Here is a 26274-nt window from a genome sequence, read left to right as displayed (position 1 = left end):
CATTTGGGGTGAAGAAGTTGTTCCAAAAGAACTAAAAAGACACAGAAGGGAAATATATTCCCCTGATGCTAATATGGATAGTGAAAACAGGGAACAAAGTGAGAGTGTGGGATGAGATGGGATGTATTTCACACCAGTGCATGGACAGGCTTGTGGTTACTGTCCTTTCCCACCAGTAAGTGACTCCTCTGCACTCCCAGCCCAAGCCAGGCATGTCATGGCATGACTGGCTGTCAGCACTGCAGTCACCAGGAATATTGCTCTGTGATATTCTGTGTCAACCTCTCTGGACCACGTGTTTGCTTCAGCCTCATTTGTGCTGGAGCTGCTCTGATTGCTGTGTCCCGTGCAGGACTGTGCCTCCAGCCATGGCAGCGATCCCTCCCCCTGGCATTTCAGAAACACCCAGGAGTGAATTGAATGAAGGGTCACCTATTTATTCTTCTGAATAAATTCTGCTGAGTTTCACACAAAAGCACAACAAGGATGCTCAGAGCTATTTTCAGTGCTTTTTCTCAGTGTCTGTGAGAACAAGAGCAGAGGCTTCTCTGGGTGAAAAGACATTCAACCTGAAATCACCATTAAGTAGAGCTCCAAATGAAATGGAGATTCAGCCTGTTGCAGGAATGTGAGGGTCACCAAACATCACTATAACTTTTTATTTTGGGAATTAGAGATCATACTATTATGAGGATAGTGGAAATTTAATATGGCAGACAAATACAAAGAAACCACTTTTAGTTCTATGTTGTTGATTATTTGCCTTGAAACTATTCCTAGAGAGGTGGAAAGGGGTTTTTTCTCCAGAAGCTCTCCTGGCCTTTCTGTGCAGCTCACAGAACAAAGTGAAAAATATTTATGGTCTTAATGATTCAGGCACTTCAGCCTTCAGTTTTGTTTATAGAGGAAAAGGTTTTTAAATAATAGATGTTTATTATTGCTGAAGATTTCTTCATTTGGCTTAGTGTATGTCTTTGGCTTCCTCCCTTTCGGTGGAGCAGCTGTTATGTCTGAAATGTGTACAGAAGGGTACATTTGTGTAAGTGCAATTTTCTACGTGATTGATTTTAGAGTATTTGTATGAGTGTGCGGAGAGTCCACTGCCCATGGATTTCATTTCAAACTAAACATCCGTCTGGAAGCAGAGGTTAAAACAAGTGCAAATCAAAGCACTGGTTATTCACAAATAGGTTTGTCACAGTCTGATAGCCAAGTGTATTTAAATATTTCTTTGCAACACTTGAACTGCTCTCAAACAGATTCTAGAAGCTAATTGAAGGCTTAGTCAGTACAGAAAGTCCTGTTGGAGAGGAATAATGAATAAAGATGCACTGAAGAAGAACGAGGAGGCAGCTGGACCGGGAGGGACAGATTGGGGAGGAAGTAAACCAGCAGTGGTAGATAAAACTAGTGAATTTGCCTGCATGTGACTTGTGGGACCCTGGACATGTCAGTGCTGGGCACAGCATGGCAGTGGGGCTGCCCCATCCCTCCCCACACTCACCCTGACCCCCCACAGCTGGTTGTCCCTCCTCACTCCCTGTTTGCTTAATCTCCAGGGAAACATTTCACTGGGAAAAATCTTTGTCAAGTTAATTTCCAACATTTTGGGTTCAACAAACTTCTGCTGGATATAGTACAGGGTTTGGTGTCTCAAGGACATCAACCCTCATTCTGGAAGGTTATAATAGGAACATGGTCCTGGTGAGCTCATCCCAGGACAGGCAGCCCTGTGCTCCTGGGGAAAGATGCTCTTCTGAGGATCTGGGGCTCCTGCTCCTTGAGGTGCCTGGCAGAGAAGCTCATGCATCTGTTAACCAGCTTTGTGAGTGAAAGGGACCTTGCCATTCCCAAAACAGCAGTCTAGCACGTGGAGGCAAGGCAGGAGCCTACACCCAGGGGCTTGCCTCTGCTACCCCGTGGGATCTTTGCTGTTCTTCACAGAGAAATTGCAACTGGCTGCTGTTTTCAGGGGACTCAGCAGCTGGCAATGCCTTTGCTTGATTCCCCTCCTCTTTTAATTCCATTTTTAAAGAGCTTTAAGCCTTCCCTTGGCAAAAAATTGCAATAGCTGGTGGAGGAGGAGTTAGACCAAGGGGTCTAACTCTGGCCTGGAAAAATGCACAACCATCAGATCAGGCTTCACAGCTGAAAACCTTTTCCCAGAGCCAGGGAACCAAGTCACCCCTTTCTGGGCAGAGTGTAGATCACTCCTCTCTTTTAACCAGAGCACTGGAGGCTCATAAAATCGCCTCCATTTTATAGAGGTGCAGCTGAGGTTCTCAGGCAATACTCGAGAGGGTTTAAAACATCGCCTTTTTGTCAGAAAGACCTGAGACTTCTGTTTCTTATCTTTTAGGCTGGAGTAATGAGCCTTTGCAGGTAAGATTGCATGATTTCCTACTTAGATGGAGGAAGTAATGAAACACTCCCTGGGGAGAGGAAACCTGACTGAGGAATGGTTTTATGTATTTTATCCAATAAGCATTAATGGGTTTTATGCAGATCAGATTTATTTACTGTGGGGAAAAAAAATCTTTGTAAATTTAAGGTGCTTAATATTGCCAAAGATTTTTTCTCTTTGGCTCAGTGGCTGCTTGCTGGACACATTTCAATTCCCATCCTTTGCTGAGCAGCTGCCCTTGTTGGCCACTGCCCAGTCTGCAAAGCCACAGGAGGATTTTGCAGAGATCTGTCCCTAAGGGCAAGTGGCCCCAAAGGACCCCTTTTGCTTCCCAGGCAGATTTAGGGAGGAAAGAGCCCTTCAACTTTGATGCCAGTCCAATCAGAGCAAACCCTTTACAAACACTGGGATGTTGCAGTGAATCATAGAATCACACAAAGGTTTGGTTTGGAAGGAACTTTAAAGCTCATCTCGTTCCAACCCCCTGCTGTGGGCAGGGATGCCTTCCACTATCCCAGGTTGCTCCAAGCCCCATCCAAGCTGGTGTTGAACACTCCCAGGGATGTGGCAGCCCCAGCTTCTCTGGGCAACCTGTGCCAGGGCCTCACCACCCTCACAGGGAAGAATTTCTCCCTAATATCAAATCTAAATCTCTCCTCTTCTAGTTTGAAACCATTCTCCTCTGTCCTAACACTATCTGCCCATATAAAATTTGCTCTCTTTCCTTTTTGTAAACCCCATTTAGGTACTGTTAGGGTCTCGAACATCTCCCTGAAGCTTCTCTTCTCCGAACTGAACACCTCCAACTTTCTCAGCCTAAGATCTCCTGCTTTCGTTTGGTTTGGTATAAAGGCAGTAAGAAGGATGACCGAGGGTGACCCCTGCCAGTGCTGGAAGTGGCTGAGAGGGGGTCGACACCAGGAGGCACTGAGGGGCCTGGGGAGGCAGCGCGGGTGACATTCCCCCGGCGTGGGCTGAAGCCAGGAGAGCCCCCGGGCAGGGAGATCACGAAGGGGCTGGAGCCGGTGGGACACCCGGAGCGCGGCAGTGCAACCACCCGCCCTGAGTCCCGACTGGGGGAAGGATGGAGGGAAAAAGTCTGGATGAAGAAGAACGTGGAGATGAAACACCGATCTGGGAAGGGGGATAGATACAGGACATCCCTTGCTGCTTCCCCCCCCCGCCGCGGCGGGACTGCGAGGCACGGACGGAGCGACGGGTGGAAAGACGGAGGGATGCAAGGGCGGGTGGGCGGACGGAGGGACGGATGGATGCCCTTCGCGGGGGGCGGCCCCTCTCCCCTCTTTCCCTCCCCTCCCGCCGGGCCGGGCCGGGCCGGGCGGCTCCGCTCCCCCCGCGGGGACCGCTCCCGCCCCCGCCCCCGCTCCGCCGCCGCATTTAACGGGGCTCGCCGCCGCCGGCCCGGCCCGTCCCGTCCCTGCCGCCCGGTCCCGTCCCGCTCCCGGCCATGGTGCGCCCGCCGCTGCCGCTGCTGCTGCTGGCGCTCGGCCTCGCCGCCGCCGCCAAGTCCCCGTACCAGCAGGTCCTGCAGCACAGCCGGCTCCGCGGCCGGCAGCACGGGTAAGCGGCGTCCCGCGGGGACGGGGAGGGCAGGGGGCAGGGGTGGGGGGGGAACCTCTTTTAAACCCTTTTTTCCCCTACGTTTTCCCGACTCCCGTCGGCAGCGGGCGGCCCGCGGGGGATGCGCCCGGAGCCGTCTCGCCCGTGCGGCGCAGCCCCGCGGGGTCTTTGTGCGGGCGCGGAGGCGGCGCCGAGCCGGGGCCGCGCGGGCACCGCGGGGAGCTCTCTCGGTAACCACTTCTTTCATTTCTTTCACTTTCATCCTCGGGTAACTATTTTCTTTCGGTAACTTTTCCGCTTTTCCGTCACGAAACTTAGTATTGCAGATGTCAGTTCAGACCCCTCAATGCTTCTTTATCAGTATATCCCTGTTGAGGAAAAAGGGGATAAAAATCCCTAGATTTTGAACCATTAAAGATTTTGTGGAAAGAATTGTCGCTTTCATGAATTTGTAGGGAAAAAAAGGAAAATCTCTTCAATGTCTCTATGGAGTCAGCACCAACTTACTCTTTGACAGGAAACCCCAGTCAGTCTTGGAAGTTTTCTTGACAAAAAGAATCACTTATTTACTCATAAACCTTACAAGATAAGGCCTACGGAAAAATGCATGTAGACCTTTCTTGCTTGATACACAGCATGTTATAGAGTGAGTACTTTGAGACTTCATTAATAGGCAGAAAACTAACCCAATCTTAACAACCAAGTTGTTTCCACTGTTTTTAAAATGTATTAAGAATTAGGAGTGGTGAAAGGATGACAGACCTTTCAGCTGGCTTCCATATCTCAGGATGGTGACAGTGATTGAGTTGAAGCTTCTGTTTAAGTGCATTGCTGGAAGCAGGGTCATGAAATGCTTTAAGTAAAAAAAAAAACCTCCCAAGATTTAAATGTTGCAATTTGATACATTCTCTGGCAGGGATCCAGGTCAGAATTTATGACAAGGGATGTGCTGTTTGTATGTCTGATCAGGTACACAATCCAACAGGCAAATTCTGAGCTGATGTCTACTTGTAATAGGTCAATAATGCCAGAACTGCAGCGATTTATGTAGAAATACAGTGAGTCTTGTTCACCATCTCTGTGTGATGTGAAACTTAAGTAAATAGTTCTGCTGATAGCCCTGAGACTGAAGTTTGCTCAGGCTGAATAAGTTAGGGCAGCCTGGTGTAAATCAGTGCACTCATCTCTGCAGAGAGGAGCTTGTTATGTTACTCCCTGCTCAATTAACAGAGGCACTGGGTAAGATGTGACTGCAGTCCACTCTGGTGCCTGAGATCTTTGGATGACCCAAGGAACTGGAATGCCAGAACTTCCATCTGAGTTGAGATTAACCCAGTGTGGCTGATCACAGCTCTTTGCTCCCTGCTCCCGTTCTGATGGAGAGAGGGATTTATACCAAGCTCATTTTTGAACATACACGGACTTTTGACCATTGATTAATGATGTGCCAAAGAGATACAGCAACACAAAACCAGCCCAAAACATCGTGGATGTGGGGCATGTTGTGTTGCTTGCAGGAGCCAGCTCCACAGGGATGTGCAACCAGGGCTGCCACCCTTTGCTGTGAGCATCCCCCACACCATCAATGCCCCCATTGAGCCGAGAGTGAGTTGGGAGGCAGAGCTTGGCTCTACAGCAAAACTTGTATGTCTTAATTAACTTTTTTTAAAATGAACCAGCTCAAGTCAGTGAGAGGAGCTGAAAAGTGTATAACGAACATTAACATTTGAAAATGAAAATGTGGGAGTGCTCTCCCCAAACCCACCCAGCTTTGTGGGCACAGCATGATGCTGGGGAGCTCCATGGCCACAGTCCTTGCATCCTTACATCTGGGGCTGTACATTAAGTCCTGCTCTTCTCAGGCTCTTCCCAAGGGCAGCCCCTGTCCCAGCAGCTCCCAGCTGCCGCTGCCAAGCAAAAGGCATTGGCTGAAGGGGAACAATAGGCAGTTTTATCCTGGAGTCAGAGCGGCTGGCTGGGAACGGCATGGCAAAGGTGATGAACTCCAACGAGGAGAGGGAAGAGTGTTGACAAATTCATTTTAAGCCAGACTGGGCAAGGAACCAGAACATGCAATGCGGGGAGCCGCTACTACAGCGTGCCTGCAGGAATCGTTGATAACACAGTCCTGAGCAGGGATTTTTCCACAGTGAGGAAAAACTGGAAAAAGGTTTTCTCCCATAAGGCAGGGAAGGAGGAGCAGCCCCACAGAACTGCAGGGAGGAGGGAGCAAGGCAGTTCAATACTGTCCTGGAGGCACAAGGGTTTTCTTGGCAGGCTGCTGCTGGGGATGCGGGGGAAGTGATCAAACAAGTCCTTCAGTAGCCAGGCTTGTCAAGATGAATATTAGAGGGATTGTCCACTGCCGTCAGCCAGACGCTAAAATCGAGGCAAGGTTTGGAATTTCGATGTAATTGGAACCATATTTCGGCACGGCGGGGCCGGGTGGCCAAGGTGGGCTGAGTCAGAGAGCACAGACGTCTCTCTAAGTGATGATTTGGCTTGGAAGTTGCTGAGTCTGGGCCAGTTTGCACCAGCTGAAAGTTTGGTTTTGTGATTTCTAACTTTTTTTTCAGTAGGTTCTTGCTCCTTGTTCCCTGCCTTATATACAGAAACTGAATGAAATCCTTTCATGAAGAAACAAACTACCATTACTGGATGTGGCAGTAATGAGGGAAACGATGAGCTGAGTCCCCACAGGTCCTCTCTTTCCCCTCGGGGCAGGATGAAGGTGCCTGGGACACGCAGGGTCGGATGCTGCCTCCGCAGGGCCCTGCGGCAGCCGCACCAACAAAGGCGCATTGAAGGCAAGCCAGGCTCCCGCGGAGGCTGGCACTGGAGCCAGCCAGCATACAGGAGACCCTCAGGTTAACTCATGCTAATGATGGGCATGCTGGCCCGTTTCGGGATGCCGCTGAAAAGCAAGCACGGCCGCAGGAGGACTTGGTGGTTGGGCTGCAAACTCTGCTTTTGTTCATTTTGGGGGGCAAGCAGGCAGTGCCTCGGTCAAACGCAGCGGGACACAGGCTTCTGCCTGTTCTCCTGAGCAGATCAACAAGACCTTCACAAGAGCATCTCCAGACTCCATTCGGAGTTTCGTTTGTGCAAATGAAAACTCCGCCTTGGACAGCACAGAGCACTTCTGACAGGCTGAAGTGATGATTTATGCATTTTGCTTAATTATTTGTTTTCCCTTCATCTGCTTGGCAGCCAATACTGTGCATACTTTTGGTGATGTTGCTGCAACTGGGACATGGTGTTGGAGTTGGGAATCCAGCCTCGGCTGGGCTAAGCATCCTCAGCTTGCTTGGACATTTGCTACACCTCTGGTCAAGCCCAGAGGCAGCTGATGGCCTTGCAACCCAGATCCATAAATCATATCTTTTGTGCTGACCATGTTTTGCCTACACATGTGGCCAGGGTTGCTGGCCACAAATCACAGAGATGGTGAGCCAGGCAGAGCAGAGAAATGCTGTGCTGACCAAACCAGCAGCAAGGAAACTCCCAGCTCCAGCTTGACCACATCTCTGCTCACAGTGATGCCACTTCTTAGAAAGCTGAAGAGCTGCAGTCAGCTCTCAGCAGGGTTACTCACACATGGAACACCAACCACCAGGTGTTTTGGCTGAACAGGAGCTCTTGGTACCTTATGGGCTGATACAGCAGCTCTTGATCTGTGCTGTCATATCTGGTGTGTTGAAACAGGGGAGGGCAGTGCCACCGCTCCTCCTCCCCTCATTCAGCTCAGCATCCATGTTCAGAATTTGCTGAGTCTATCATACGGCAAAAGTTCTGGGTTTGGTGCAAGCCTGTAGGCTGATAAATATCTGTCTTACCTTTTTTATATCCTAGACAATAAAATAATGGTTTCTTTTGGAAGGATTTGTATTATTACATAACTTTCTGAGGCTTTAGCTGTGATCCCGAATTTTAAGTAGCTGTTCACCATGGAAATTCTGAGCAAAGTATTTTTACTTGATTTGTTTACATTTTGGTGAGAGGTGGAACATGGAAAAAAGTCAAGAATTTGCGTTCAGTGAAGAAAGAGATGCTCTGGCAGAGTCAAGAGAGATCTCTTTCACTGCTTCCTCCATTTAAGGATGGTCATTATAGGCCTAAATTGAGCAAGTTGACCTGCAGCTCTCAAGGTTTCCTCCCTTGCAATCCCAGCAGGGCTTTTCAGGCACTGTCAGGTGCGGTCTGGCTCTGTGCTGGGGGGTCAGCATTGAAGGAGGGAGGCTTACAGGACCCTCTTCTGCTCTGTCATTTCTTGCAGCCCCAACGTGTGTGCGGTGCAGAAGCTGATCGGCACCAACAGGAAATATTTCACCAACTGCAAGCAGTGGTACCAGAGGAAGATCTGCGGGAAGTCCACGTAAGTCCCTGAGTGCCAGACAGGGTCTCCCCAAAGACCCTGTTGTGGAGGTGGGTGCTGGCTGGGAGAAGCAGACAGCAGCTGTGGGATGTCAGAGCCCATGGTGTGGGTGTCACATGTGTATGTGTTAAGAATTACTTTAGCTTTTTACCCCCTAAGAAATATTTGTTTTTCTAAAACACTTTGATGCTAAGAAGAAAAAGTGCCATGTAAATATAAACCCTGATGGTTTATTCTAATTGCATTTCTATGTATACTTATATAGCTCTCAGTGCTGTAATGAAGTGTGTACCAGATGTTTTCTAGTACTTAGCCCTGTCTGTCTCCATGATAGGTTCAATGCTGACTAAATTTAAGAAATAAAAAAGGGGAAAAAAAGGCAGCCCAGAGTTGATGGATATTGGAGAGAATGTAAAATTCATCTCCATCTGTTTGCTTTGGAAGGGAAAACAAATAAAAGGAAAGATGTGTCAGCTTTAGCCAACACTCTGATGACTCCACCAGGAAAGTTAATCAGACTTGCAGGCCAATTCCACGTCTAAAATTGCAAACAATAATATTCAAGTAGCTGTTTCATGAAGAATCTGTGTGAGCAGCCTCGGGACATTCTTTTGAAAGATGCAGTCAGCAGATAATTAAGGCTATGCATGCTTGACTACGTGCCAGGCTGTAGAGAAGGAGCGGGGAATCTTTTCCCTTGCTGTAATCCAGACTGGACTTTTGGACACACTGGCCCACAGCACAGACCATCACAACACCCAGGGTCAGTGCAAAGATTCCCTGAGCAGTCCTGGCTGTGGGATCAGAGCTGTGGGCCAGGTCTCGTCCTGGATCTGCAGGGCCAAGAACAGAGAGAAGAAAATCATCTCATGTGTTTCTCTTACGGCTCAATGTAAATTGCAATTAGAGCTATAGCAACATGCTGCTCTTTACTGCAGATTTGGGTTGCTGTCATTGGTGTCGCTGGGACACCTGGCCATTGGGATTCATGTCTGGTGTTGGTGTGGGGAGGAGGCAGGCAAGCCAGGAGTCACAGCTATGCACAGCTTTTGGCTTTCATTGTACTTCACATGAATTTGCCCTAAGAAGGAAAGTTCTGTACTTCAGGAGGATGTATTTCTGGATGTACCATGTAGTGTGCACATACCATTGTTTTCCTTATGTCCAACTGTCCTAAAAAAGGAGAGGCAATAATGTAAAAACAAGCAACCAGCCCCCCTCCCCTTAATTCTACAAACACAAAAATTTGGAAAGGCTTAACTTGGGTGATTAGAGTTCAGGCTGTCATCTTGGCTGAATAATGGCCTTCTTGACATAAAATGGACAAGTTTATGGCACAGCAATATGGTCTCATCATTGCCTTTTCTGATAACAGAGTAGCTTAGTATGCCTCCAAAGAAAACACGACCCAGCTGTGGATGTGGGAGAGTTTTCAGTGCTGTAGTCACTGAAAGGCAAAGCAGTCCAGCCATGGATTTCTTTAGCTCTGAAGCAAATGAGAAACTAACCTTATGTAACCCAAGTGTGCAGCCGTATTTGGCACAGACAAACTCATCCATCCGCTTATCTCTGGGAGGAGGTGGAATAACTGGCATCTGGCAGTATTTCATGATTTCATTTGAGGAGATGGGGTGATCTTTTCTACCTCATTTTCTCTGCTTTTACCCAACAATGCATCACTGAGAGAAAAGCACACAAACCATTAACCTGCCTGTTAACCTATGAGGTAATCTTTCCGTTATCCACGGAATTTGCTCACTATCCTTTGTTTTACATCATCTCCACAATGGGTGTTATTGTCTTCTCTCCTCCCAGTCATTCTTGAGCCTGGGCCCTGCTTTCTCCTTTAGCAGTGCTGGTGCAGAACAAAAGACACATGCCTTGACTCGGATTTTCCGGAGGGCCCTGGGACAGCTCTGATTACAAATGTTTGCTTGTGATGGCTCCCACTGGACGTGGTGTGCCTGGCATATGGAAGCAATCAGGAGTCATTTGGGCTATAAAGGACATGATGCATTATGCTGTAGCAGTCAAATTCTTTCAGCAGTGTCAGGAGTCTGATGCTGTGCTGTGCTCAGGTGCCAGAGCCCAGAGAGCAGGTGGGCACAGCTGATGGTCCTCAGCATGGACCTCCAAACTGGCCCCTTCTGTTGGACTGAGCTGGTCTGTGAGAGGTTTTGAGAATACCACATACCCTTAAATGCCAGAAAAAGTCAGGATTTGGCATGTTTATCATCATAACTCTGTGGATCCAGCCTTTGCTTGGGATCTGTACTCAGCAGTCCTCTCCTAAAGCTGTGTGCGTGGTACTCTGGTTGGCAGGGGGATCCCTTCCATCAGCATGGGCATTTTCTCCTCCTCCTAAAAGGTTTTTCCCACATGAGAACAGAAGTCCCGGGGAGGAGACACTTGACCCATCTCACCTACTTCACATTTGACCTGGCTGTTATCCTCCCTATTTGCTTAAAGTGTCAGTGGTGCCACAAGCTGTATGTGTGTTGCAGGTGAAAATGCCTGGCTCTAGGATGATAGTTTTGACTGCTTTGGTTTCTTTCCTTTTCCGGCTCTGAGCACTGTTTCAAACAGGTAGTGGGGAGGGAGGTCAGTGACAACTGGCAGGAACTACCAAGGAGCAAAGCTGAGCTCCTGCAGAGCTGGTTCAGAGCAGACAAATTCATCCCTGAGCAAGGAAGACAGAAAAGGCTGCAAGCCTGTATAGCATAACTTCACTCGCTGTGGAATGATCACATCCTGCATCAGGCAGCTCAGAGTGACTGGAGCAGCAAGGAAAGCCAGCCTGAAAAACACAGACGTGCTTGGTCTTTAGTCTTAGCTCTGTGTGCCTCACCTTTGTGCTGCTGCTCCAGGCTGAGAGGGCTCAGACCCCTGGGCAGCAGCAGGTGCTGTGCTGAGCTCCTCCGTGGCTGTTGGCAGAAACAGAGGTTACACCTCGGTGGGGAGACTCTGGGGCTTTGTAGACTTGATGCTTCTGGCCCACAGGGGTGGAGTAACTCCACTGGGGCTGTTTGTGCACAATGGAAATTTTAATTCATGCATCAGAAGAAGACTCCTACCTCTTTATCTGCTTTTTTTTTTCCTTTGTTTTTCTCTACCGAAATATTGGCTCACACAGTTACAGAGAAATTAAGTAGAGGATTTATGTAGAGTTTTTATCGTTGCTGATGAAGTGAGATAAGACAGTTGGCAAGAATTCTGACACTGCTTGGATTTCAAGGAGCACTGAGACAAAATTGTTTTGGTAATTAGGTAATTTTCCACTGTTGGTTATTCCAAAGCCAGAGAAATAGTTCATTTAGAGTATCTTTTCATCATTTTGCCTGTGTATTTTATATTTTTCTACCTCCTTATGCACTGGACTCATTATTACAGAATTGGGGTTGCAATGGAACACATCCCCACACAATGTTTTGTCTTGAGAATGAAAAGACAACTCATAAATTCTGGTTTGGATTACTTTTTGAGGAATAACCCATTAATAGATTCCTTTTTTTTTTTTCTCTTTTAAATTAACTTTCCTTTTTTCATGTCTGATGCACTTTCTTCAGTTTAGAAAAAGATTACTGGCACTTATTTTACAAAAACAAAACATATGGGCTTTATTACAGGAAATTATTACAAATGGATCTTTTTCCACTAATATATGCCTAAGCTTATTTTTATTACCTTGAAAAATGCAGTTAAAATTTAATTTCAGCTCCTAAGAATGCAACAGCAGTGGAACAATGACTAATAAAAGCCTAAACTAAAGGAGCTTGCTTCTGCAGGCAGACACAGATAGACATTTAAGAAATAGTGTTTCGAAACCAGAGGCTAAAAAACTATAGATTTGTCTTGAAATTACTCACTGAGGAGGTCAGGAAGTTGTGGTCAAGGCATTGCAGAGTGGATGACAAATGCTCTTTGTGTTAGGGCAGTGCTGATCTAACCCACATCGCTGGCATCCGCTGTGTCCCGGTGGATGGTCTGTGGCCACTGAGCAGACAGCAGAAACAGGGATGCACAGGGCAATTCCAGAGGCTTTTGTGCAGAACCCACTGTGTGGAGCAGTGGCTGGGAGGTGTTCAAGGGAAGTACTCCTCCCTGGGCAGCAGTCTGTGGCTCCGGCCCAGCTGGAGCAGAACGTGTCAAGAGCAGCCTCCCTCCCCCATGGATGTGTAGGGCACGGCAGCACAGAGGTGCAGAGCATCCTTCTGCCACGGCCCTGATGCTCCTTTCCAAGGGCTGGAGGTGGCTGCAGGACCAGTTGGGAACATGCCCTGGGCCCACCCCTGAGCAACCCCTTGAATGGTGCCTTTGGGTGGGCTGGGTGGTCTCGTGCTTCCACCAGCCATGGGAGGCCAAATGCCTGAAGCTGAAGCTGTGTTTAATAACCATCATCTCTGGCTCCTTGTAGGTGCCAACCCTTGGCTGAGCACCTCTGTGTTCACCTGGCCCTTTGCAGCAGTTTGCCAGTGCTTGGAATGGTGATGTGCCAGGCACATACCAGGTGGTGCTGAAGGTCACCTTCAGTGGGAGAGTGAGATGGGGGACTTGAGGGAGTCCCTGCCCAAGTGGAGCTCACCCCATTACTGCCTTGGTGCTTCTTGCCATGAGCAAGCATCTTCCTGCTGGAGATGCCCACAAACCCACTGAAAAGCAGGAGATGCAGTCATGGAATCACAGAATGGTTTGGCTGGAAAGGGACTTCAAGCACCATCCAGTTCCACCCCCTGCCATGGGCAGGGACACCTTCCACTGGACCAGGTACCTGCATCCCTTCCCAGTGCCCTCCCCTCCTGGCAGGCACCTGGGGGCTGGGGCAGCCCTGACCCAGTGTGCCACAGGCTATGTTCATCCATGTCCTGCCCCTTTGGAGCAGCTCATTAATCTCCAATTGATCTATAAGTAAGGCTTTTAAAGCCTTCGTCAGCACTCAGGAATTATTTATGCTGAACTTTGGAATGATTTCTCTTTAATCAGTTCTTCATCTTTGATTACAGGTCTGAACCAAGGGAACTGTCTAGACTGGATTTAGTTTCTAGGGTGAAAAAAAGAAAAATTGGAGGTAGGGGAGGGAAGTGGTGAGGGAAGAAAGTGTGTGTTTCCAATGAACACGAGACAGGGGGGCTGGGAAAGTGGAGCAGCAGGGTGTTAAGATCTCCAGTAGTCAAAGGAAGGGATTGCTTTAGGCAAACTCTTTCCCACATGGAATATATAATGTCTAGACAATCAGTCTGGGTTTGCTTTGTAATTCTCTTAGGAAACCGTGACACAGAATTTATTTGCTTCTGTCACAGAAAAGCAGGTATTTGTTTCACTTTCTGGCTCTTAATTACCCTGAAGAATTCCCTATTAAACCCCAGGCATTTCCACTGTTTGTTAACAGTTTTAAAATGATGACAAATATCTGAAGCTGGAGGATTTTCCTCTCCATTTGAGTGAGTGTGCTGAGCCTCAGCAATACAGCATCCTACTTGTCTCAAATCCAGCTGGGAGCACAGAGGAAATCTTTGGGAGGAACACCTATTCCCTGGCTCTCTCAGCCTATCAATCTGGTGGCCTTACTCCTTTCACACCAAGTATAGAGCAATAGGTGAAAGAATCCCCTGGGAAAAATAAACAGGCAACTTCTGGATTGATTTTTACTGATTTTTTTTCCTTTTTCTTTTTGCTTTTTTTTCTTTTCCCTGTTAATACCAAGCCGTGTTCCCTCAAATGGCCACCTTTGAGAATCAGATGATTTGTTTCCCATTGATCTGCAGATGATGGATGCAGTTTTCAGGGAGCTCTGGCTTATTTAGGATCTGCAAATCGGCAGGACAGCCCAGGATGGTGTCTCTGACCCCTTTGGTTTTACTGGGCGAAAGTGCTTCCAGTCAGAAGGAAGTGCTGCTTTGAAGGTGCTCACATGGACACAGCTGTGCCTGGCTGCCTGTGGATGCACATCCCACTGCTGGTGAAGTTTCTCCTTGCAGGGCTTTTCCCAAGTCCTTGTGCCAGTGCACATATCTGAGAACAGGGTTCTCCTTTCCCTCCAGGTCTGTCTTGTGGATTTTGCCATAAGTAAGCAAACAATTTCTGGTGGTGGACTAAAACAGGGTGAAATGAGAGGGAAATGCTTGGCTGGTTTGGTCGAACAGCCACGGTGGGAATTGCGGGTATTGGCTGAACAGTGATGAGATGTGACAGCAGCAGTCAGCCGAGGAGATCCCCAAATCCCGTGGGAAATGTGCCCAGATGAACCAGCACTGGCAGTCTTGTTGGGACTATGGAATCAGTTTCCATCCACTGTTTGTACAAAGTCTCCTGGAAAGTGTGGTTTTGAAAAGAAATTGTGTCTGCTTTTGTTCTGTGGAGAAATTGGCAACATGCAGCCCTGAAGGAGATAAAAAGTGTGGTTTGTCTTTTGCTGAAGTCTGTATTTCTAATGAAGAGTCTGCTTGGAAACATCCCCAAATATGGATGGACCCAGAACTGTAGCAAACAGAGAAAAAGCAGCAAGATACTGTTGGTTAATCTGCCGTATCCATCTCTTATTCCAGGGTAATCAGTTATGAGTGCTGTCCTGGATATGAAAAAGTTCCTGGAGAAAAAGGCTGCCCAGCTGGTAAAAATATGTTTGACATTTTTTAGACTTCTTAAAATTATACAGCTGCCTAGTAAAGGGAAATGTTAGAAAATTGCTCAAAGTGGATTTGATTTTTGCAATTTATGTGCTGTATTGCCATGAACAAGTCCAAAATGGACTCGGTGGAGGACTAGCCAAGGGTCAGATCAGCTCCAAAGCATGCTAAATGTTCCAGACAACTTAGAACCTTGGATATAATTGAACTTAATCGAGCATGGGAGGGCCATAGGGAACTACTTATTCCAGCAAGTAATATATCTATATTGGCAATGCAATGCAAAGGAATGATAGAGTAACAGACAGCTCTGCCAATCTCTGCTCATTTTTATTTTCACAGATTCATAGAATGGTTTGGGTTGGAAGGAATCTTAAAGATCATCTGGTTCCAACCCTCTGCCATGGGCAGGGACACCTTCCACTATCCCAGGTTGCTTCAAGCTTCATCCAACCTGGCCTTGAACATTTTGGCAAGCATGGGGTTAGCAAAATCACATTTAGTTGATATTGGGAGGGAATTAACTGGGTTTATTGAAGAAAGCCATATTCTGCTTTTGCTTTTGCTTTTGGTACACTTCCTTCCACAAAAGTCTGATGCCTCCAAGTTAACCACATGGGCTGGTGCAGGTGGTCAGTGGAGACTGAGACCAGCAGTGTCCAGCACCAAATCCCAAAAGCCTGAATACAAACAGGATTGTGTGAAAGCAATCAATATCTTTGCTTGCGTAAATCCCATCTGTATAAATCCAGCATAAGTCCATTCAAATTTGCAGAAATGCAGTAGATCCTGGATTACACTGCTGTAATTGAGGGTGAAGCAGTCAGGCTATGATTATTTATTATCTAATTAGTGAACAGATACCAGTCCCCTGATGTGCTTCATTTCCCCAAGCATTCTCACCAGCTATGCTTTAATTCAGTCAGAAGAATGAATGATGTTTCTGGGAACTCAACCTTCTCTTCTTTCAGCTCTGCCACTTTCAAACATCTATGAAACCCTGGGAGTGGTTGGGTCTGCCACCACACAGCTCTACTCCGACCGCTCCAACCTAAGGCCAGAAATTGAAGGACCCGGAAGTTTTACAATTTTTGCTCCCAGTAATGAGGCCTGGGCGTCCTTGTCTGCTGTAAGATAATTCCTCTGCTTTCTCCTCTTCCTCTGATTTTCCCTAGTGGAAATCCAGCTCTGCAGGGGTCTGGCAGGATAGACATAGCACTGATAGAAGAAGGACTGTGGATTTCCAAGGCGGTCCATCAGCTCCAGAGCTTCGCTTCTGAAGGATCCCATCACTAGAGAGATGTGGATGGAGAAATCCATTCATTCAGTTTTCCCTGCCTGTTGCTATTAGAGATTGCATTGAGACCTGCAGCAAGAAGCTTCCCATCCCTTTCCAGTTTTCTTGTTGACCCTTACATTGCCATTCTGGTTGTTCTTAATTTGTACAAATAGCCAGTCCCAACTGGAGCCTCGGTAATTCCCACGTGAGTGTTTGCCATGCTCAATTAGATGTACATTTCCTTTACATTCATTTTCATTTTCTCACTCTGTGTCTTGTGGTATTTCTACTCCTAAAATGGTCACTGCTGTCCTGCTGGTGCTCCCATCCCAGTTTAGCATCCCTGTGAACAACTACTCGGGCAGGGAGGAGGGATATTTTTGGGTCTCCCCACTGCCAAGCCTCTGCCCCAAATGCCCCAGCAGAGCCCCTTGCAGGGATGATGCTGTTGGGAAAGGTCTTTTGGTATGTTTGTCCATGGCCCTGTTGTCTTACTGCTCCTTTCAGTGCAATCATCCCACTCTGGAGCTGCAATCATCTCTTTGTCTGCCAAGTACTGAGGGTGTCAGAGCTGTTAGCTGCTTTCCTAAGGCAAAAGATAAAGGTTTGAGAAAGTTGAGCACTTAATTTACACAAATGGCATGAAGCTGAGTGAATCACTTAATATTCATGCCCATGCCCCCACCCTGGAAGCACTCTGGGTGCAGCCAGACCTCCTGGTCCTCTCTAACAGCTGCCTAATTGCACTCAGTACTGAAAAATTGATTTTTCTGGTTTTCAGGAAACTCTGGATTCCTTAGTCAGTAATGTTAACATTGAGCTGCTCAATGCCCTCCGCTACCACATGGTGGACAAACGGGTCCTCACAGATGATCTGAAACATGGGACTACACTGAACTCCATGTACCAGAACCTGCCTATCCAGATCCACCACTATCCCAACGGGGTAAGGCACTCACAGAGTCAGAGTGGCTCAGGCTGGAAGGCACCACAGTGGGTCATCTGGTCCAACCTCCCTGCTCAAGCAGGGGCATCCCAGAGCACTGGGCACAGGATTGTGTCCACATGGTTCTGGATATTTCCAGTGAGGGAGACCCCACACCCTCTCTGGGAAACTTGTTCCAGTGCATGGTCACCCACAGTAAAGAAGTTCTTCCTCATATTAAACCTACCCACAGCATGCTTGCTTTTTTGGCTGCCTTGCAGCTCCTACACTGTCCTTGTGCCTCCAGGATTCCGTAAGGCTTAGGTTGATCTAAGTACACATATTTTGTATACTTAAATCATATGATTTAAGATACATACTTTGAAGGAGTTGGAAAGAATACTTATAAGCAGATGGTTTCCTCAATGCTGTTGCAGGGCAGTTGCCCACGCTGCTATGTAACTGTGCTTGCCCAAGTATTGGTTGTGGCTTATTTTATTAGTCTTGCGGGTAGACAAAACCACTGATGATTTTCAATGCTCTTTGAACATTAAATATTTCAAACATTCTTGATAGAACGTTCTCATTCTTGATATGTCTTTTAAGGAAATCACATTTCTGCTCTTGCTGATTAAATAAAATGCTCACTGCATTTGAAATAGAAATAGAAAAGCAGCAGAGGGTGCTTGACCTTCTGGTTTTAGTGCATGAAACACCCCATGGCTCATTCCCTCTGCAGATTGTGACTGTGAACTGTGCCAGGCTGTTGAAAGCCGACCATCATGCCACCAACGGAGTGGTTCATGTCATCGACAAAGTCATTGCCACCACTACCAACACCATCCAGCAGATCATTGAGACCGAGGACAGCCTGGAAACCCTTCGGGTGAGTTCACACATGGGTGCTCCAGGTCTCCTTAAAGATGCTCAGTCACCCCACTCCCAGTGAATTGTCCTGAAGAGCTTTGGCATTGTCTTGGGCTGACCCTGGAGATGCTGATGAAATCCTCATACCAATGTAGCTCTTTTTGCTTTAGGAAGAGAAGTGTTTGCTATCAGTGCAAGTAGGGTTTTATGACAGTAATTGTCACGCTTTGATGTCTGTTCAAAAAAAGAGATAGACTGAGTCTGTCTCCTCACTCTTGTGGGGCAGTCTCAGCCCTAGGAGGCATTAACTGTTTTAATTTGATGTGTCCTGATTTATTTGCTGAAAATGCACAGGGGATTTACAGTTAGCCAGCTGTGGGTTCTGATCTGAATTATTCACTGGAACTACTGTGACCCTTTCCAGGCATATCTGGATATTCGAACTAGCTCTCAGTCTTGCTAAAAAAAAAGGGCTCTTGTGCTCGAATTTCTGGAGCACCAGAGAACCATGGGGCTGGGTCAAATTTATAAGGGGACCAAAGTGCTGAATGAAGCTATTCAGGATTTTTTGTAAGTCCTCTGAAATTATAAAAGCCTTAATAAGTCTGGCCCTCAGTGTGTGCCTGGACAAAGTTTCTAACCTTTTTATTCTGTCTGAATGTGTTTTACCCTCTCTCCTTATTTCTCCAAAGACTGCTGTGGCTGCATCTGACCTCAGCAGCTTGCTGGAAAGCGAAGGCCAGTACACACTTCTGGCTCCAACCAATGAAGCCTTTGAGAAGATCCCACGAGAAACACTGAACAGGATCCTGGGAGACCCAGAAGCCCTGAGGGGTAAGTGCTTGTTTACTGAGGCCATTGAGAGACTGAAGAGTATTTTTCAGCTCTTCTAAATTTTTTTCTCAAGGACATCTCAACAGCTCCTTGATACACTCTGACAACAGCTGCAGTAAACAGATGTGACAGAGTCTATCTTTTTTAACTGGACAGCCCAGAGCCCTTTGGTTGTAGATGTGGCAGAAGGAGTGGCATCCAGATATGGATGAGGGAGCTGAAGCAGTCCCTTGTCTGAGTTTTCTTTTAACACTTTGTGTGGTGGTGATTTCTTTTGATCCAGCAAGATGCAAGAAAAGTAGTATCTAATCAGTGTAACTTCCCCTGGCAAGTGAGTAGAATACCCACATGAAGACTTTCGAAGTTGGCAAAAGTGTATAAAAAGTGACTCTTTTTAGGCATTTTATTTCACAGGCTGTGGAATTAAAATCAGCACAATTTAAAATGACTGCATTCTATGGAGTACACCCTGGCCATTGAACAGGATCCCTAAAAGCTGCCATACTTTCATAGCTGCTTTTTGCAGCTCACGTAAGACACTCGCCTCTCTCACAGACCTGCTGAACCATCACATCCTGAAGTCAGCCATGTGTGCTGAGGCCATCATCGCTGGCCTGACCATGGAGACTCTGGAAGGAGCTACCTTGGATGTGGGCTGCAGTGGGGAAGAGCTGACCCTCAACGGGAAGCCCATCATTGCCAACAAGGACGTCCTGGCAACCAATGGCGTTGTACATTTTGTTAATGAGCTGCTGATCCCAGACTCAGGTACTGGTGCCTCTCTGCATCTTTCTTTCTGTTGCCTTTCTTTTGTCTATTTTTCCAAGGAAATGCTGGATTTAGAGGGCACAGTGATGAGTGGATAGCCTTTAATGCAAGGCTACTATGTGTTGCTTTTCTTTTCAGCTAAGACTGTGTTTGAGCTGGCACAAGAATCTGAAGTTTCCAAGTCTACAGACCTTTTCAGACAAGCTGGTCTCAGTTCTCATCTAACTGGCAGTGAGCAAGTGACCCTCCTTGCCCCAGTGAATAATGTGTTCAAAGGTAAACCACAGATTAAATCCCTTTCTTCCATCAGCTTGGGCCACGGATCTCCTTCAAACAGTCTTCAGCCAAGTTTCAGTGCACAAGTATGCAAATCCTCTCTCAAATGCCTCGAGGCAGTGGCATCTAGCTTTACAATTTAAAACTGATGTGGGTAATACTCTGTATTTGAATGGTTTTTAGTGTCTCAATAGTCATTTTAAGTGGATCACTGGTTCTTTTCATACTTTTTGCTGCAGATGGACTCCCCATTATTGACAGCAACATGAGAAACTTGCTTCTGAACCACATTGTCAAAGACCAGCTCTCCTCTAAGTATCTGTATCATGGACAGAAACTGCAGACTCTGGGGGACAAGGAACTGAGAGTTTTTGTGTACCGCAATGTGAGTCCTTCCTGTGTGCTGAGTGATGCTCAGTGTTCTAAAGTTACAGCTATCGTGTAAAAAGTGTAAATGGTCATTGTGGAAAGTGTCAAAATCTCTCTTTTGAAGCATATTCTAATGAAGTCTTTTTTTCTGCGACTGTGTTTGCAGAACCTCTGCATTGAAAACGCCTGCATTGCTGCCCATGACAAGAGGGGAAGGTTTGGGACCCTGTTTAGCATGGACAAAATGTTGACTCCACCAACTGGCTCAGTGATGGATGTTCTCAAGGCAGACCATCGCTTCAGGTGACCTTTCTGTGCTTCCCAAGCGCCAGTTAGGAGCAGAAGAGCAGCCAAAGCAGTTTCTATTTATTATGGGTTGTAGTCATGACAATGTGTATGTTTTTTTAGCATAGAAAGATCATCCAAAACCATGATCTCCCTAAATTATAGGGAGTGAAACTTCAAATAATCCTCAGCCAACTGTGAGCCAAGAGTAAGTGGTTCCCTTAATACCATAAAAATCTGGCTCTGAAGCCATCTCTGCCCATCAGGTCCGTTGTGGCCAGACCTCTCTGTCTCCCCATACCATTTGGTCCCCATGGAGTCAGCACTCCCAGGTTCCTTTACCATTGCTCATATGTTCTCTTTGGACCTCACAGGCTCATTTCCTTCCTAACCCTCATTTTGGTTATTTGATTTGCTGGACTGCAGAGGGGTTTCACAATTGTAACTTCCCAGCTTTCTCTTGAGCCCAGCATGCAGTTGACCAACACAGTGGTTTGCAGTGAAGCATTTGATGCATGTTTGCTTTGCAGTACGTTGGTGGCTGCAATCCAGTCTGCAGGTCTGACAGAGAACCTGAACAGGCCGGGAACCTTCACGGTGTTCGCTCCAACAAACGAAGCTTTCCGAGCCATGCCCCAGGGGGAGCTCAACAAACTGATGGGTGAGCATGTCTAGAACATTTAGGTGGTGAGCTGCTGTGTGTGACTGCTCTGATACCTGGAGGAATGGCCAAGTTTCTCTGCTGTATCTCATTCTTTGGCTCTGTCTGTTGGAAGCATGAGCTTCCTACCCAATGGATTTGCATAAGCAGAAAGCTGAGGATGCACAGAGTGGCACTGAATTCCCCAAGTGGGGTTTATAGTGCCTATGTTCTTGGAAGACATGTTTGTAGTGTGTGTCACAAACTCACTACGACTTCAATTTGGCTGTGCTGGTGGTGTAAGCGAGATAACTCACAGATGTTTCTAAAGGAACCAGTGAGGTCTCTGCCCTTTTCAAGGATGAAAGAAGTGAGAATGTGACTCTTGACCACACCAGATAAGGGTGTCTAAAGAAGGTTTTGCGAAGAGAAGACATGATCCACATACAGCCTCAAGTTACACTGTCTGAAATTTAACTACTAAAAGGCTGGGGCTCTTTCTCCTTCTACATATACACGGACAAAGCAGAAGGTCCAGTCTAATCCTGGGAAACCAACAAATGTTCCATTCTAGCTCAGCTGAAGACCAGTATCTGAAAAGCAAAGGCATGCAGGCTGGGTGTGGAAAAAAGCATGGGAATGTTTAATAACTCCCTTCTGGATAAGCAGCACAATCTTTTATTTTGTTCATGTTGAAAACTGGTTGTGGTTGGAAACAATGTCAGGTATTTGAATGTAATGTCTTCTTGCATTAAAACCCAGCCAAACATTGACGTCATAATTTGGGAAGCATCTGCCCATGGTAGCTGGTTATCCTTTTAAGTGCAGGGATGTGGAACCAATAATATCAGTCCAGCCTTATGCTTAATATATAAATATTTCAGAAGTGTTTTGCAGCCATTGTAAATGGCTGCAGGAATGAAGATTCCCAGATGCAGACACTTCAGATATTCTTTTCTCACACAAATGTTTAGCTTATGCCTCTGATGAAGAAGTGGATCATGCTGGTGAGGGCGTGCAGAGTGAACTGTGGCCACCCTCGGAAAACCATAATGGAAAAAAGCTTGCATACAATCCTTGAAAGCATTGAAAGAAAAGGTCCCCCTGGCTGAGGGTGTTGTAGATGGAGGCCACCTTTGCACTAGCTGTCTGTAGTGCTTGTCAGTGACCCTGTCTGTCTGTGGGGCTTGTCAGTGGCCCTGCATCCTCTGAAGGAGAAGATGAAGAAGCGCTGCTGGCCCACTCTGTGCATGTCACCGCCTCTTCTGGAAAACAGCTGGTGCAGGAAAAGCACCTTATCTTCCTAAAATCTGTTTCAAAGCACAGCTGTATGAGTAGAGACTCAGTGGGATGGTATCAGGGCGTCAGTCCATGAGACATTAGTGTCATTTCTCCTGCACTTTTCCCCTCCCTACCCAGCTGTGAGGATTGTTGCCAAGTGACACTGGCCTTGGTGACATTTGAAAATACCAGAATGCCCTATCTGCTTCTTTATTTCACATGGGTCTTTCCCTACCCCATCCCAAACTTCCTTGGGAAGTGAAAGCAGCAAGAGAAGCAGGTTAATGCTATGCACAGTGAGAGAATGAGGGATGAAAACTCAAGAAAGAGGGAATTCATGTGTAGGGCAGGCTTGGTAGCTACCAAGGTGGGACATTGGGAGAGTGTCCTTCTGGACTTGTTGGGATCCTCACCTGCCCCGGCAGGAATGGCCTCAATGCCTTAACCAGGTCCTTCTGCCAGGTTTTTGGTTTTGGTTTGTTTTTTCAATTTTACATTGTTTTTTTACACTTTCAGGAAATTACGGTGTTTTCCATGTAATTCCATTCCAGCATATTTCCAGTGAAATATGGGAAGCAAGTGCTGATACTGGTTTGTAGATGTAAATGTTTTCTTCCCCCAGGTAATGCCAAGGAGCTTGCCAACATCCTCAAGTTCCACGTGGCTGACGAGATCCTGGTGAGCGGCGCGGTTACTGCCCTGGTGAGGCTGAAATCCATGCAGGGAGATAAACTGGAAGTCAGCATGGTGAGTCACCTCAGATGGGGTTCTGTGGTCAGCAGGGCTGTCCAGTGTTTGTCCATATCAAGGACCAAAGCATGTCTGTGCTCGTGTGGATGGTGGGGGAACATCTCAATGTGTGCACAGTCCCACCAGTGTTTGCTGGGCTGTACTGGAGGGACTGTTGCCATGTGTTTAACAAGCTGGAAGAATGAAATGTGGTTTGCTTCAGCTTTCTCCCCAGAAGACCAATTGTAAATGATTTCCAGGAGCTGCTATAAATTTAACCCTGAGTCATGGGGGGGAAGCATAAAGAAATGAAATGAATAGCTTGTTCAGCTAACATATCTCTTTTTGTGTAACAAAAATGATCCCTGTGTGGCCTCCCTTAGCACAGTAGGATTTATTTAGATATATAATTTCATTTCACAAACTCTATACTACATTAAGAGAATATAGGATCCTCTACTGAGGAAAAAAATAATTTCAGAAAATAAGTAATCATGGCCCACTCTATGCCTAAGAAAACACAGGACAAAAATGAAAGGGACAGTGTTTCCAGGTGCACTGAATTGGCCAACATGCGTGCTAGACTCTTCCCATGTCCAGTCCTGCTCTGCCCTCTCCTGATCTCATCTCCACAGCCATCTCCCTGGCAGGTTGCTGGTGGATATGCTCTGCTGCCATGGGACAGCATTCCCAACCCGTGCACTGAGGAAGTCCAAAGCCTGCAGCCATTCCAGGACAAACTGCTCAGGCTATAATTTGTTTTTATATTCTCCTTAATTGGCAAGAGGAATGAAAATGCCTTCAGCCATCCAGTAAATGAATGAATGCAAAGTGAGGGCTTTATTAATAACATTGGAAATAACAGAAGGTTCTCATCTACTTTTCTATTTTTTCTTTTACTGAACAGAAAAACAACGTAATACATATCAACAAGGAGCCTGTTGCTGAAAGTGATATCATGGCCACAAATGGTGTCATTTATGCTGTGAATTCTGTCTTACAGCCACAGGGTAGGTCCACGGTGAGAAATGTACAGAGCCAAGCCTTGTTATAGCAAAACGCCTTTGGGAAGGATTGGGGACACAGGGCAGTTGCTTCAGTTTGGTGAGGAGGGATTAGTCTGTTGTGGGATTTTCAACAGAAAATAGTGGAAGGAAGCAGCCTGCATGCTCTGACTAGTATTTCAATGCTCTCAATGTCCCACCCTTAGCCTCAAGGCCACAAGAAAGAGGTGATGAGCCTGCAGATCCAGCATTAGAAATCTTCAAACAGGCATCTGCTTTATCCAAGGTAAAAGGGAAAAATCTCTCAATATAAAACTGCCAAAATTAAATTTTTGGTAACAATGATTGGAGGATCATTTCATATTCATATGCTGACTTCCAAGGAAAGTGAGTGTATGTGTTTCATAGAATGATCTTCTTGCATGATTTAATAATATAAGAAATAATACATTTTTCAACACAAAGCCTCAGTTTGCAGCATCCTGTGAATGTAACCTTGGCATGGTACTATTATATATCAGCTTCCAATAATGAAGAGTCACTCATCCATAGTTTTTGGAGACTAAGGATAAATATATTGATGTGCAAACTGTTCTTATGGCTGTTGGAGATTTGTTGCATTTATGTAAACCCTGTGTTTTGTTTCCCTGCAGGTTTCTCAGAGGAATCCTCGACTAGGTAAAACAACTTCTCCAGCTCATTTCTAATTTCCACTGTGTCCCCCATCCTTTCAAGAGGGGTTTCTCCTGTTCCCTTGCTCTAAGCAAGATGTAGCATGGCTGGGAGGAGAGGGGGCAGGGGGATGGTTTGTGTCTGCCCCACCCAACTTGCTCTTCTCCTTGGCAGCACCTGTCTACTCCCGGATACTGGCGAGGATGAAGGAGAACTCGAGTGGATTCTGAGCCCATCGTGAGCAACCACAAGTCAGTGCCTCCATCCCATCCACTCTGGCTCACAGCTGAAGAAAAGGACAGAACCGTTTTTAAAAACCAAATATCACCCTCAAATTTATTTTTGTTTGCAATGAAATGGATAGGAAAAATGAAAAGCCATATATATATGTAAATATTCTAGGACCATTTTTATTTGGTTTTGACTTTAAAGTTCCCAGACCGAGAAAATGTTTTGAGGTTGTTTGTTTGTTTTCATTTTTATTTTGTTTCTTTTTTTAATAAAAATTATTCACTAATTTTCAATTTCAGATATACCCCGTTTTGGGCTTGATAAGTACATCCAAGGGCAGGTGCCTTTTTTTTTTTAAACAAGTATGTCCTTCCTTCTTCCCTTGGATTTTAGAGGTCTTCCATGAAATTCTGAATTGAAGGCTTTTATCAAAATTCTCTCTATTGACATTGAGAAAATTGCATAGTTATAAGCTATGGTTTGAAGCATTCTCTTTTTTTAACTGGGTTGGTTTTTTGATGCCTATGGGTTATAACTGTGCTGCATTTTGTTCACGAGATCTGAAATGAGAGTTCTCCCTGGCTGAAGCTTTCCAGTAAATGATCCATTTTTAATAATGGTTGTTTTTTAATAAAAATTAAAAATAAAATCAAAAATATAAATATGAAAGGTGATGACAGTGCTTGGTTGGGTTTTTGTTTGGTTTGAATTGCCTGATGGCACCAGGTGGTCAGACCTGAGCACTGGGAAGGAGGGGAATCAGATTTGGCTGGATCAGCTGTAATAGGTCTAATAGTTATCTGAGTGGAATGGCAAAGCATTTCTCCTCTCTCATCCTGGCCTGGGATCATTTTTTGCTGGTACTTTCATGAGCAGTCACTGTCACACACTCCAAGGAGCACAGGGCAGCCATGCACATCCCTCCCACTGGCTGCTCAGCCACCTTTGCTGGCAGCTGGAGCTCAGTGCCACATCCCGAGCTGCCAGCAGCATTTACTCACCATCACGGCTTTATATTCACTCCCTGGTAGTTCTTAACTTGGTGAAACCCAGCAGTATGAGGCAAAAAAAGGAGTCAAGTGCAGGATACAAAAGACTCAGATTGTTTTGGTTGCCCTGGCTGAGAAATAC

At 46.3% G+C, this 26274-nt stretch overlaps 1 protein-coding gene across 1 annotated transcript; it reads left to right on the top strand.

Moving 5' to 3' along the window:
- Positions 1–3825: 3825 nt before the first annotated feature.
- Positions 3826–25817, top strand: TGFBI (transforming growth factor beta induced). Its single transcript, XM_042014674.1, has 17 exons — positions 3826–3985; positions 8262–8360; positions 14903–14967; positions 15955–16112; positions 17044–17208; positions 17927–18073; positions 18747–18888; positions 19444–19656; positions 19795–19932; positions 20172–20317; positions 20468–20604; positions 21117–21247; positions 23130–23254; positions 24144–24246; positions 24447–24526; positions 24894–24918; positions 25087–25817. The coding sequence occupies exons 1-17, from the start codon at positions 3873–3875 to the stop codon at positions 25140–25142; spliced, it is 2043 nt and encodes a 680-aa protein (XP_041870608.1). The 5' UTR covers positions 3826–3872; the 3' UTR covers positions 25143–25817.
- Positions 25818–26274: the final 457 nt, after the last annotated feature.

This window comes from Corvus kubaryi, unplaced genomic scaffold (genome assembly GCF_017639235.1).
Source record: "Corvus kubaryi isolate FWS band 111438036 unplaced genomic scaffold, C.kubaryi_AGA036_p1.0 split2-37374, whole genome shotgun sequence".
In the NCBI taxonomy this organism is placed as follows: Eukaryota; Metazoa; Chordata; class Aves; order Passeriformes; family Corvidae; genus Corvus; species Corvus kubaryi.
Note: the sequence above shows the minus strand (reverse complement) of the source record. Positions and strands in the feature narration are given on the sequence as shown.